This window comes from Carcharodon carcharias, chromosome 15, assembly GCF_017639515.1.
Source record: "Carcharodon carcharias isolate sCarCar2 chromosome 15, sCarCar2.pri, whole genome shotgun sequence".
Classification (NCBI taxonomy): Eukaryota; Metazoa; Chordata; class Chondrichthyes; order Lamniformes; family Lamnidae; genus Carcharodon; species Carcharodon carcharias.
This window is the reverse complement of record NC_054481.1, coordinates 13,060,290-13,074,869: the sequence shown is the minus strand read 5'-3', so window position 1 is coordinate 13,074,869 and position 14,580 is coordinate 13,060,290. Positions and strand designations below refer to the sequence as shown.

The window sequence follows — 14,580 nt, the reverse complement described above, 5'->3', positions numbered from 1 at the left end:
AACTGCAAAGTTATATCTTAACAAGGGAGTTCTTGGGGATGGCAACTTTAACCAGGATAGTTCTTTGAGACCATGTGGGAGTGAGATGAAAGGTCTCTATCTTGTTCAGTGACAGCAATCTCTTGCTGCAGTTCAGTTCTGTGGCATGAGGTGTGTCCAAACAGTTTCCTTCATGGCTTATCACTCCATGCATACCACGTGTGAAATCCAGAACCAAGATTTGAGGCGGATAGGTGTTAAAAAGAATGAGCTCCAACCTATCACTGAGGCAGAGTCAGCCTCACTGGACATGCTGCTTTGCTAAAATCACTGAAGGGAACCTGGTTTAATCAGTTGGTAAATAAACCTGGTACACAAAACTAGTTTAAATTATTAATGTGGTGAATAAAGGCACAATTGGAGATGTCTTGGATAGATTTTCCACCACATTGAAGGTATATATAATTCAACTAGCTGATGCAAACATTCCAGGATTAGGCTCAGTGACTACTGAAAGTTGTTAGCTGGATGCCAGCTACAGGAACAGATATTCATAAATCTAGATAAAAGCAAAATACTGAGGATGCTGGAAATTTGAAATAATCTTTAGCTCTGAAGAAGTTATATGGACTTGAGACTCTGTTTCTCTCTCCACAGATGCTGCCAGACCTGAGTTTTATCAGCATTTTCTGTTTTTTTTTAATATAAATCTAGAGTTGGATTCTGGCCACATGTTGCTTTCAGAAAGGCAAGTAGTTATTATGAAAATGCCACACTTCCAATTGATGTACCTACCGTGCAACAGGTTATGGATCCCTGTTGTAATAAGGACGACGACGCCAGTACAATATTTGAGTTGTGATGCTCATTGTATCACTTGTGAGGAGCTCCTGATATCTGCTGTTCACCTAAAGGACCATGAAGTTGATCCTTGGTTTCAAAAGATTGATTTATAAGTAAAAACTAGAGAAATTTGGGCTCTTCAACCTTGAAAGGAATAACTAAAGTTCAGAATACACCATATTAATGGCTTTTTAAAAATGTATTTGTTCATGGGATGTGGGCATCGCTGGTCAGGTTTACTGCCCATTCCTAATTTCCTTTGAGAAGGTGGTGGTGAGCAACCTTCTTGAATTGCTGCAGTCCATCTGGTGTAGGTACATCCACGGTGCTGTTAGCAATGGAGTTGTAGGATTTTGACCCAGTGACAGTGAAGGAGTGGCAATATGGTTCCAAGTCATAATGGTGTGTGGCTTGGAGAGGAACTTGCAGGAAACATTGTTCTGATGCATCAGCTGTCCTTGTCCTTCTAGGCGGTAGAGGTCATGGCTTGAATAACTTAAGTCTGTAGCAGCTCTCCAAGATATTCAAGGATGTGGAAGCAGGATATGTATAAAAACTGATGCCAGTTCAGTTTAGGACAAATTTCAGAAAATATTTGCCTAAAGAATGACCAATGATTGGAACAGTCTTCCACCTCGATTTAATTGTGACAAAAATATTGGGTTTATTAGATCCATTCAAGAGGCAGTTACATGGTATTAGCAGCGAGGTTAATTATCAGGGTACAGAATTAAAGTAATTGATTAAAGGATTAGGGGGAATTTGAGGAGAAATGTTTTCACCAAAGGGCCTGGAACTCTGTGCTTTAAAGGATGGTAGAGGCAGAACCATCCATCCATTTAAAGGTACTTGGATATGCACTTAAAGTGCTGTAATCTAAAAGACTGAGGACCAAGAGCTGAAAATTTGGAATAGGCTATATAATTCTCCCATTTAGACTAGCACAAACACAATAGGCCGAGTGACAACCTCCTGTTCTGCAAATTTCTGTGACTCTGAATTTGTTTATTTTCAGTTATGCTTAGATGAGCTAAGATGGGCCTTCCTTATTTGTATATGTCTTGTCGTAATGATTTGTTCACCTATCAACCAATATGCAGTGTACTACTAGTTGTTTGAGTTTTTGGATCCTTATGGCTTCACTGGAATTTTTAACTGGTAGACTCTTGAGAGCCTACTCACTTTTCCATCTGTAAAGTTTTGCTGACTAGCTAATAGGTTGCAGCCTACTCATCCCTCAATTATCACAACCAAAATCTTCCTCCCCTTCTTATCCTCAAGCCTCCTGAGATCAGTAGTATATAGAACTATCTTATTTCAGTGGAGCTTCCTTTTAATAGTGAGTCATGAATTTGGTATTGTTTTTCAGTTTGAACTATTAAAATAAATCTTCACTTCGTTTGACTTAGTAGGTGACTACTACGTCATGTCAGATAAAGAATCATTCAGATCAGGATATTTCCTGGCCTTTTCTGAATGAGTTGATCATGACCAAAGCATTATTGGTGGTTACTATAACTGTAGGGAGAAGAACGTCTTTCCATTGCTGATCATTGTCCAGTGGCCTCCCTACAAAAAGTTTGGGACCTCCTTACAAGTGATCGAAGTAATTAAATTAGTTCTCAAACTTACTCTGATAGGTGGCATACCACTTGCACAGTTACCAGTGAATACTTCCAGTAAGTACTCATATAATAATTTAACTAATTTTAGTTCATCCACTATGACAAGTTTATTTGCACTTTTAAGAAATCTTAACTCCCCTTTGATATTCACTTACTATCATAACTGATGAAATTTCTTACTATTGCGTTTGGCATCTCCATCGTTATTTCTAGTTCACTCTTTGCTTTATGATCGCCTCTTTTTTCACATTTTTCTCCTTTATTCTTCCGATAGTTTCCCTTCACCATTCTCCATAATAGGGTCTGTAGAGATTATTTAACTTTGTATCTTCTGAATGCATTTAAAAACACGTTTTGTCCGTGTTTATTTGCCCTTGCCATATTTATTCTGCACACTTAGTAGTATGTTCCTATTCCATTTGTCCTCAAAAACGGTGTTTTTGAGTACTCTCCCGCTCCACCCTCCCCCACACGCTCCACTCTGAACCACTGTTGAATTGTTTAAGCTTCTCTGTCATTCCCTTAAAGTTGACCCTTTTTTTAAGACGTAAAACTGCGTCATACTCTGTTATCAGTTTAAACCATAATCTTGTTATAGTTGCTGTAGTCTGTGCCTCAAAAGTCTTCTAATCTCTCCTCTGGTTAAAATGTATTGTTGAGAGAGCCCCTGGACTGAAGTATAGGAACTATCTGATCAAAACAACACTGAGAAAGAATGATTTCCTGATCAAAGTAACAATTAGAGGGGGTTAATTTCTGACAGGGACAGTTGTGCACGTTTTTATCATTCTGCTCTAGTGTTCAAAATACTATACCTTATTAAGTAATGTTATATAGCTCAGCTCATTAGGTACTAGACTGCATGATACGCTGCATGACTGGGCATAGATTAAAAATATGGCACTATGTAATTGATCTTCAGAATTGTCAACCGATAACTGATTTAACGAGTGAATATAGATGCATGCCAGTAGAAATTACTACTTCAGTTTCTATGCTCTTCAATGCACAAATCATCTCTTTGTTTGAAGCTTTTACTAAATTCAGCACTTGGAGGCAGAAAAAAGAGAAGTTAAAGCAGAAGCAAGCTTTCCACCGAATAGTGAAATTCTCAAATCCATTGCACAAGCCCACAAACATTTAATTCTGTAGAAGAGGTTGAATAGCCATTGTATTCAAATTGCAACACTGACCAATCAAAGCAACAGAAGAGTTCCAGAGCAAATCAGTGTTCTTCATTTTCAGAATTTCCATTATTTCCATCACTGCATGAATGATTATAATTGAAGGCATTTCCCGTTAGTACTTTGCTGGGGTACTATTATTAGCCTTTTCTGTTTTACATCAGCCCACTCGATGTGGGTGGATGACAAACACTGCTGCTGCAACAATGTGTAGGATTTCTACTAACAAACTCTGAAAGCTTCCATACTTTGTGGGTTGTACCTTAACTTCCTCCCTGCCAGGACAAATGACTGATGAGGTTTCATAACTTTGGTCTCAAAGCTGTTTGATCGCTTTCTGGAAAAACAAGAAAAGCCCCAAATTAGAGTTATACAGCTGATGCCCCATTACCTCTGAAACTGCTAGCTTTTTCTCTATCTCCAATGAAGAGACCACATAATCTGTATCAAGCCTGATTTCAACTGTTTCTATGCAGGATGTCATCAGCAACACCAATTTGTATTTAATTAGCACTTTTAACAGAACAAAAGATCCCAAGGCACTTTACATAAGTGTTAACATACAGAATTTGGCAGGGAACCACTGACCAAAGTTTCATCAAAGAGGTATGTTTTGAGGAGGGTCTTAAAGGAGGGAAGCAAAGCAGGGAGGTTTAGGATCTTATTTCCAGAGGTTAAGGTCTAGCCAGTTGAAAGCCTAGCCACCAATGGCGGAGCAATTGAAACTAGGGATACTCGTGGGGGAGAATTTTCACATGTAAAATGACGCACAGTGACATCATCGGGCCTGCGTCCCAACGTCACGGCGTGTCATTCCGATCTTTCGTTTGGCGGCTGCGCGCCTGCCAAACTGTTAAAGGCCTGTTAAGGCCATTAGGGGACCAACTTAGATAATTGACAGGGCTGCCTGTCCAACCTTAAGGTTGGCGGGCAGGTGAAGAGCCCAGGCGACCTTCACGTTTTTCAGGAAACTGAATCCATGGGTTCAGTAGCTGAGCGCTGCTGGGTGCGCGCCACGCTGGGCAGGCCTTCATTTTCCCACTCACTTAAAATGGTGGCGCGCAACCGATCGCAGGCGTCAACTGGCTCTGCCCCTGCATCTGACTGGCCCGCCCGACGAGGCGAAAATTCTCCCCCTGAGGCCACAATCAGCAGAGTGTAGATTTCTTGGAGTGTTGTGGAGTTCAATGAGATTAGAGATAGGGAGGGGCGAGGCCACGGAGTGATTTGAAAAGGAGGATGAGGATTTTAAAATTGAGGCTTTGCTTAACCAGGAGCCAGTGTAGGCCATCGAGCTGTGCCGGATTAACGGGAGTTGGTGTAAGTTAAGACACGAACAGCAGAGTTTTGAAAGACCCTCAAGTTAATGGAGTAGAACGTGGGATTCTCTATCCTACTCCACACTTGTATTTTCCGATGTCCAGAGTGTTAGGATCACTTTAGAAAAATGGCGGGTTGATTAATTACGTACAGTAGCTTTAGAAATTTGTCAGCTCGATTGAATGTCCTGAATGATAGAGGTTGCTGCAAGCACAGGGCTGAGCTGATCTTGCATGTGGAAAATAATGTGAAAATAACAGCTCCAGAAATTTTTAAAAAAAAAAAGTGGTGGAATCACTGTTACTGTAATTCTGTCACTCTGATGTACAAATAATAATATGCAGATTTACGAACCTCCCAAGTATCATGGAACTCCTCCTTCCCAGAAAAGCTACCATTTTACAGGTGAATGGCTGAGCTAAGCAACTGTGGTTTTCTGCCCACCTGTAAACTGACCCCGTTTCTTAGGCAATGAAAAATGTGGCACAGCAGCTAACTTAGTCATGTCATATGCTGGAAACGCACAAGCAAATGTAACATTTTGAAAAAACATTGACCTATCTGTTCTTTCTGTTGTTACGGACAGGAGGGAATTAATTTAAACAGGCCTGCTTTCTCCCCTCTCTACCTGCCCATAAACACAAAGGTGTTTTTGCTTACTAATTTCCCCCTTTTGTAAGTGGTGGCATAGTTTCCTCAACAATTCAGTTTGGAGTGACCTAATCCTCTATTACTTAACCCCACAGCAAACTCAAAATATGGTAAAATAAGGGGGTTGGTTTATATGCACACGACACAGGAAGGGGTTTTGTAATGTTCTGTAATTGCATTCATGCAATAAAAGAAGGGTAAGGGAAAGAAAGGGATGCAGGGCAAAACCACGATAAAAATAAGAGTTATGGTTTTCCGTGAGTCCAGAATCAAAAGACCAATAGCGTCTTCCTTTGGAGGTTAGCTGGCTGAAACTGTTACAGGGTGATCCGTCTTTCCAGAAGCAAGGGCTTCCTCGATGGAAGAGGGCATTCAGAGATGAATTAGTTTTATAGGCCCAGATACAGGAGTTCTGATTTTCTAGTAGTACACAGTGTAGTTGGGGCAATTTACCTGGACAGAGCTCTTTCTGCTGCTACCTTGCTAGGTAGTAAAATGGTAATCTGCCTGGGGTCAGCTCCACATTGGCAATATTACAGGTTCCAGCAGCTTGGGAGAGGTCATGTGACATGCCCCCTTCCTCCTGAGCATTGGACAAAGGTTATATTTTCCCTGGACTGGAACCTTGAGGTGTTTAATAGAGAAGTTGGGGGTCCATTTTGTCCTTACAGACATACCATCTCTTGACATTAGAAATGTAAAGGGTGTTGATGCATTTCTTTGGAATTTGATTTTCTGCAGTCACAGGGACATTAGCACCCCTTTAAAGGTAACAAGGTCCCTGCTGATTTCTGAAGGTTAGAAATGCCTGTGGTGTGTGGTGCATATTGAAAGTATGATGGCCCAGATTTAGCATGAAATACTGTCAGTGTTCACCATCAATATTGCTCTGAAACTGACAGTAACTACTGAAGTCCACATATAAGCAGAAATTCAGGCATTGCTGTCAGTGGTTCTACACTTCCCATAGGGTGCGCTGTAGGGTGCAAATATCCTTTCAAATTTATAATGGACCACTAAGAAAAGGACCTCTTTTCTCTCCATTCAAATAGGATCAAATGTATACACACCTGTCACATCACCACTCTCTGCCTCGGTTGCCAAAGATCATTGCCATGTAAATCCATGTGATAAATATGTTCCCCATCTCTTCTGTTCCAAATAATACCAGCGAGAGTTGAGTGCATATTTGCTGTGCATCCTGAGTTACAGGTGCATAAGTTGTAAATACTACATTTTTTTAAAACTTGATGCTTGATTTGCTGAATGCAAGCCTAGTGGAAGTACGAGAAAAGATTGATCAGATTAATTGTTTGATAGCATTCAGCACCATAAAGGTATAACAAAAGCAGAAAATGCTGGAAAAACTCAGCAGGCCTAACAGCATCTGTGGAGAGAAAGACAGAGTTAAATGTTTCGAGTCCGTATGACTCTTCAGAGACGGATGCGAAACATTAGCTCTGTCTTTCTCTCCACTGATGCTGTTAGGCCTGCTGAGTTTTCCCAGCATTTTATGTTTTTGTTTCAGATTTACGGCATCAGTATTTTGCCTTTATAAAAATATAACAAATCTATTTGAGCATACACAATTCAGAATGCTAAAGGCCCTTACATTGGAATTGGAAAGTTTTCCAAATGTGGCATTTCCCAGCATGGAAGGATTCTCCCCCTTCATTTCTGGCACTGCCTGCTTGCTCTCTTCTCTGTAGAGCGTCTCCAGGGCTCTGTTGCTTGCTTTTAATTCTTGTCCTTACTTGTTTGACATTCTTGTCCTCAGCCTCTATCTCATCTTTCATCAGTTTCTCCCAGTTATGGTACTCTTCTTTCCCTCAAATATAGGATTTCTATTTCTGTAGCACGTCTTTCTAATTTGATCATCTTTTTCTAGGAATCTGATATACTGTTTTAAAAGCCCCAAACAACTACTGGGCATTTGTTGCTGATAAATAGGTCACAACTTGCTATACGCTAATGACCCAGCTTGTGTAAGATGGCCTTATTATATGGGTTATTGGTTTGTGTATTAACCAATTTGGAAATCGTACCTTCAGACCAATAGCTACTTTTTCTTAGAAATCTGTTGAGCTATTGTTAACTTTATTGGAAATACTGTTGCAGTGTTATAAATACCAAAAAGAAAGTAGAAATAGCATCAAACCATGAATTTGTAACACTTGGTGTATAACTTGGCTAAGCTATTTTAAATGATGGAGGGTAGTGGAGAGCCAAACTATAAAGGCCAAATGCCAAACCACACCCATTTTACAGTTGTGTTCCAGGAACATGTGTAAACTTGTAATAAAAGGACCATTTTAGTTTCCCCTTCTTGGTTAACTGAGTCATAGGAGCCTTCAGTAAACCAAGTCTAATCCCAAAATAATGGTTTAGCTGATCTCAGTGTTTAAGAAAATAAAATCTGTTCTTAACTCTCACATAGCATGTGACTCTTTGAGAGTGATAAACCGAGTACCTTTTTATTATCGGATTTCAGTGTCTGTTAACTCAGAACAGTATTAATTATTCAGGAGCCATTGAAGTTAATGTTTGAGTGTATGTTCTTGTAAATTGGCACAAAATCATTGCATAGTCTTGATTAATTCATTAATATCCCTTTTTGACATTACCAGCACTAATCATCATGTACCATATTTAGTACATCTGGAAAAGTGCTTACTGGCCGTGATGACCTTTATAATTATTTGTAGGGTTGAATGAAAAGGAGTCTTACACCTTTCACAAACTTGGGTCGCCCCAAAGCACTTTCACATCTGACGAAGTACCTTTAATGCGTAATGTAAGCAGCATAGCAGCTAATTTCTGCACAGAAACGCCCCAGTAATAGCAATGTAAGAATGGACAGATAATCTGTATTTTGTGATTTTCGTTGAGGGATAAAGATTGGCCAGAACACCCGCTCTTCTTTGAAATAGTGGCATGGATCTTTTTTGTCCACCTGAAAGGGTGGAAGAGGCTTTGGGTTAACCCTTTACCTAAAGACAGCACATTCAACAGCCTCTCAGTACTGCACTGGATTATCAGATTAGATTTTATCGTCTTACCTCTGAAGTGAGACTTGAACTTTTTGACTTGTGTGAGAGTGCTACCATTGATAGTATTCACCATCAGTATTCCTCTGACAGCTGACACCATGCCTTTTAATGGTTTGGAATTAAGTTAGTGGTCCGTTATAAATTTGCAAGGATCTTTGCGGTGTTTAATAGAGGAGTCAGGGTCCCTTTTGCCCTTGCAGACGTAGCGTCTCTGCTGGCGAGAATTCTGCCTCAGAAATGTAAAGGGTGTTGATGCATTTCTTTGGAATTTGATTTTCTGCAGTCACGGGCATTAGCGCCCCTTTAAAGGTAACAAGGTCCCTGCTGATTTCTGAAGGTTAGAAATTCCTCTGGTATGGTTCATAATAAAAATGCTATGGTGGCCCAGATTTGGCATTAAATACTGTCAGCATTCACCATCAGTACTCCTCTGTTAGCTGTCACCATGCCTTCTAATGGCTCGAAAGCATGTTGCAGTCCAATAGATTAACAGTTATTAACAGTCAACAGATTAATATAGCAGTTGACTAAGAAATGGAATGAAATTCAAAATTTGTCATCTTCAAATCACACCAAGGCCTGGTTCCTCTTCACCCTACCTCAGTCCTTTATTCCTGCTTCTGTCCTCCATTTTTTTAAAATTCTGGTTTACTTTTGTTTTCTACTCTTCCTAACTTCATGCACTCTAGCATTGATGGCAGGCACTCCCAGATATCTTCCCCAAACTGTGTTACCTTGCTTTATCCATCCACAAAGGAGAGGCTTTTGAAGATGGGGTGACAGAATCTCAGTGCAGAATTCAGCCCATCGAGTCTGCACCGACGCGTGAGAAACACCTGACCTATCTACCTAATCCCATTTATCAGCACTTGACCCATACCCTTGAATGTTATGACATGCCAAGTGCTCATCCAGATACTTTTTAAAGGATGTGAGGCATAAAACAAGATGGCCAGATTTTGAAACTCTACCTTCAGTATCTTTCTCTAAATCCCCTTGTATTCCTGTTCAGATATAATTTCAAACGGTGAGACTGACTGGGATATTTTTCAATGTTATAGCTGTATCATAGATGTAAAGTGGTGACAGTCACATTAGTATTTGTTGTCATCAAAGATGGCACAAAATCCTTTTCATTCATTGTTGCCTAAGTAGAAAAGACTTTTCTCTTTTAAAGTTGTATTTTCATTAAATTAAGAGTTACTAATGCCTGCCACATTATTGTAGGTTAATAAAGAAAAAAACAGTCTTTTAACTTTCCTCACTCCCCTCTCCTCTGAATAGTATCTGAGAAGAGCCAGGAAGAACAAGCTAGTTATTCAGGCCTCCAAGAATCAGGAGATAAATTAAATATTGACTGTAAGGACTGCCCCAATCGCACAGGAACTAAATGCGCTACTGAGCTATGGGCATAAGGAAGATCCTTGATCTGGGCTGAATTAGTTGAACCCAGAACAGATAATTGATGCCAGATTGGCTTCAGTGTTCCAAAGTCAAGCAGACAAAATTCAGTCAGGAATCCCACTCTTAATTATGAGCCAGTGATCGCTGCTGAGAAGTGTGCTTGTTTGTGTGGGCCATAGATAAGCATTTGAATTCATCTGGTTGAATAAGCTGCAAACACTGTTTAGGCTCAGACTTTGAAACGGCAAGATGCCAGGTGGCTCCTCGCACTGCTTGAACTGTATGCTTTACGAAAAAGGAAGAAACAAGAGTTATATACTTTTGCATTTCCTTAGTGACTAATTTTAACCCTGGACTCAGTATCCCTTATTCTAACTCAAGGATGTCATTGTGCTACAAGCCTAAATATAAAATATTCTTTCAGTGCTTATTTTCCTACATGACTGAGGGTAATTCATCACAAATTACTTACAGTCTTCATGCATGTTTGCTTCTTTTTTCCTCAACTGAGGAGCAAACGCTATTATTTGAATTGTAGTATCTGTATTGGGATATATTAAATGCTGTCAATGTTCATATTTTTGGTTTATCATTGATTATCTTAATGTTTTGATTTGAAACAGATTTAACTTCCACCCGCTCTGTATAGACTGATCAGCTAAGACTGGTGTTAATTCTATTCTTTCAGACAACAGTGACTTAATTGCTTGCACTGTAGTTACTAAGGATGGCAGTCAGATGCATCGATTCCTGGCTGTAGACATTTATCAGATGAGCTTAGTTGAACCTGAGAGCAAACGACTTGGCTGGGGAGTGGTGAAATTTGCAGGTCTGCTTCAGGTAAGAAGCTAAATGCTGGCAGATATATCTCCTTTCTGCTTCTTTGATTCTTAATACTTAAATTCAATTCATTTAAAACTACTGCGTATCTTGAAAATTATCTGGATCTATGTTGCTGCAATAATATAGTGCAATCCTGCTTGCAACTAATTTCTCAGATTTGTATAGTGGGACAAAATATATATAGGAAACTAGGAAAACTGATCAAAACTTTTCTTTTAGTAGAATTTGCTGTGTTGTGCAAGCACAGCAAAACTATACCATCTGATTTAATCTCTATGTTTTGGCGCTTTCAGTTCACCCACCCATAACAGCACTTCTGAATCTACATTAAGGCTACATATGGTACTTGCATATTCAGTAAAGTTAGTTTCTTTCTTGGGGGTTGGGGATCACTTTTCATTTAAGCACCAAAGTAACTGACAGTTAAAGGTATGGTGTAAATGTGTAGTCAGTATCCCTGCAATCTTCCGGTACTCGCTGTAGGTCTTGGTGTTGCGTGGGGCTTCTGTTTTTCGCTTTTGTAATTTTGAACAAGAGACTATCAGATGTTATGGTGAAGGAAGAATAGAGAGGAAGGACAGAAGTGGGTGATTATTTTCTTTACTGATTCCTCTTAGATTAGCTTCACTGAGTTATATTGGTCATGAAAAGCTCCATAGACCTATCATTCTTCTTTTCACTTGACTGAGAAACCTTTCCATTTGGACTTATTTTGTCAATTTTATATAATCTGGTTCACACAATATGCTCTATAGTAAGTAGGAACCCCATGGAAATAGTGGATCAACTATATTGCAGTTTGTTGTTAGACCACCTGAATAAACTAAACCAGATTTTGAGATCTATTTTAGGCCAAGTTCAGGTTTCAATAGTTGTGAACTATTCATAATATCAGGTTGAGAAAGATACAGCTATACAGTAAGTCCATGTTACCATGTGTTACTCAAAGGAAAGCTTTTTAAGTTGTGGTTGAAATATGACAAACTCATTGTGTACTTTCAATTATTATACCTGTTTTTTTTTTAACAGGACATGCAGGTGATGGGAGTGGAAGATGACAGTAGAGCTTTGAATATCATCATCCATAAGCCTGCGTCCAATCCTCATGCCAGGCCCTTCCCTATCCTCCAGGCCACATTCATCTTTGCTGATCACATCCGCTGCATCATCGCAAAACAGCGATTAGCAAAGGGCCGCATTCAAGCACGGCGTATGAAGATGCAGAGAATAGCAGGTTCGTACCAGTTTCCTATTAACATGCTTAACTAGGCCACTCAACCAGTGGTGCCAGCTTACCTACTGGAATTAAGTAAAACTAAATAAAATTCCAATTTCGCTATGAAGTGCTGAATTAATCTTTTTAACACCCCATTATATTTTATGATCCTTGCCAAGGTCTTAGTTTGATTAGTTGAACTTGGTAATTATCCTGTTTTTGTGGATGATAAACTTAATATAGCAAACTTCCAACAAACAATTCACTTAACTGTTTAATAAAACGCTATTAATAAAAATCTAAAGTTCTTTTACACAGCAGTTGTTGCTGCTATAGATTTTTAGCAGCCAAAATACAAATAAAAAGGGAAGCTGCATTTACAAGCATCGTTTGACCTCAGGACCTCCCAAAGCACTTTAATATACAAATAGCTGAACTTACCCAATTAATGTTCAGAAAGGCATTTATACATCCAGCAGCAAAACTTACATTTAAGGCTCTACAGAGGTTATATCTGACCATATTGTGGTAGAGAATTTTGGTCCAATAAATCTACTTAAATAGCAACAGCTACTTTTCAGAATGACTGCTTGCCTCAGTGGATAGAAAATGTTAATAAGTCTCTGATAGGTTGCATTGTTTAAAAACAATGGAATGAAAAATATACAGGAAGAACAGAGCCATCTAACCCTAGGAAACACTCTACAGTACTTTTTTTTTATATTCACAGACAGGATGTGGGCTTTGCTGGCTGGGCCAGCATTTATTGCCCATCCCTAGTTGCCCTTGAGAAGGTGGTGGTGAGTTGCCTTCTTGAACCGCTGCAGTCCATGTGGTGTAGGTACACCCACAGTGCTTTTAGGAGGGAATTCCAGAATTTTGACCCAGTGACAAGTGAAAGGAGGACAATATATTTCCAAGTCAGGATGGTGAGTGACTTGGAAGGGAACTTCCAGGTGGTGGTGTTCCCATCTATCTGCTGCCCTTGTCCTTGTAGGTGGCAGTGGTCGCAGGTTTGGAAGGTGCTGTCTTAAGGAGCTTTGTTGAATTTTTGCTGTGCATCTTGTAGATGGCACACACTGCTGCAAATGTGCATTGGTAGTGGAGAGAGTGGATGTTTGTGGATGTGGTGCCAATCAAGTGGGCTGTTTTGTCTTGGATGGTGTCCAGCTTCTTCAGTGTTATGGGGCCTGCACTCGTCCAGGCAAATGGGGAGTATTCCATCACACTCCTGACTTGTGCCTTGTAGATGGTGGACAGGTTTTGAGGAGTCAGGAGGTGAGTTACTCGTCACACGATTCCTAGCCTCTGACCTGCTCTTGTAGCCACAGTATTTATATGGCTGGTCCAGTTCAGTTTCTGGTCAATGGTAACCTTCAGGATGTTGATAGTGGAGGATTCAGCGATGGTAGTGCCATTGAACGTCAAGGGGCGATGGTTGGATTCTCTCTTGTTGGCGATGGTCATTGCCTGACACTTGTGTGGCACAAATATTACTTGACACTTGTCAATCCAAGCCTGGATATTGTCCAGGTCTTGCTTCATTCGGACATGGACTGCTTCAGCATATGAGGAGTCGTGAATGGTGCTGAACGTTGTGCAAACATCAGCAGACATCCCCACTTCTGACTTTATGATGGAAGGAAGGTCATTGATGAAGCAGCTGAAGATTGTTGGGCCTAGGACACTAACCTGAGGAACTCCTGCAGCGATGTGCTGGAGCTGAGATGATTGACCTCCAACAACCACAACCCTTTCTTTTGTGCTAGGTATGACTCCAACTAGCAGAGAGTTTTTTTTTTTGCTAGTTCTGTTGAAGGGTCATGAGGACTCGAAACGTCAACTCTTTTCTTCTCCACCGATGCTGCCAGACCTGCTGAGTTTTTCCAGGTAATTCTGTTTTTGTTGTAGAGAGTTTTCCCCTGACTCCCATTGACTCCAGTTTTGCTGGTGCCCCTTGATGTCACTCAGTCAAATGCGGCCTTGATGTCAAGGGCAGTCACTCTCTCCTCATCTCGGGAGTTCAGCTCTTTTGTCCATGTTTGAACCAAGGCTGTAATGAGGTCAGGAGCTGAGTGGCCCTGGTGGAATCCAAACTGAGCATCAGTGAACAGGTTATTGCTAAGCAAGCACTACTTGATAGTACTGTTGATGACCCCTTCCATTAGTTTAATGATGATTTGAGAGTAGACTGATGGGGCAGTAGTTGGCTGGGTTGAATTTGTCCTGCTTTTTGTGTACAGGACATACCTGGTCAATTTTCCAAATAGCCGGGTAGATGCCAGTGTTGTAGCTGTACTGGAACAGCTTGGCTAGGGGTGTGGCAAGTTCTAGAGCACAAGTCGTCTTTATTATTGCCGGAATATTGTCAGGGCCCATAGCCTTGGCAGTATTCAGTGTCTTCAGCTGTTTCTTGATATCACATGGGGTAAATTGAATTGGCTGAAAACTGGCATCTGTGATGC

The 14,580-nt window shown here is 40.3% G+C and overlaps 1 protein-coding gene across 11 annotated transcripts in view; it reads left to right on the top strand.

Moving 5' to 3' along the window:
- The window catches only part of clec16a (C-type lectin domain containing 16A), a 290,561-nt gene that overhangs the window by 198,269 nt on the left and 77,712 nt on the right, over positions 1 to 14,580 (top strand). For all 11 annotated transcript variants that reach the window (XM_041207278.1, XM_041207280.1, XM_041207276.1 and 8 more), the window contains 2 exons: positions 10,745 to 10,896; positions 11,929 to 12,133. In XM_041207278.1, coding sequence (XP_041063212.1) covers positions 10,745 to 10,896; positions 11,929 to 12,133 — 357 coding nt within the window. The remainder of the gene's footprint in view (positions 1 to 10,744; positions 10,897 to 11,928; positions 12,134 to 14,580) is intronic.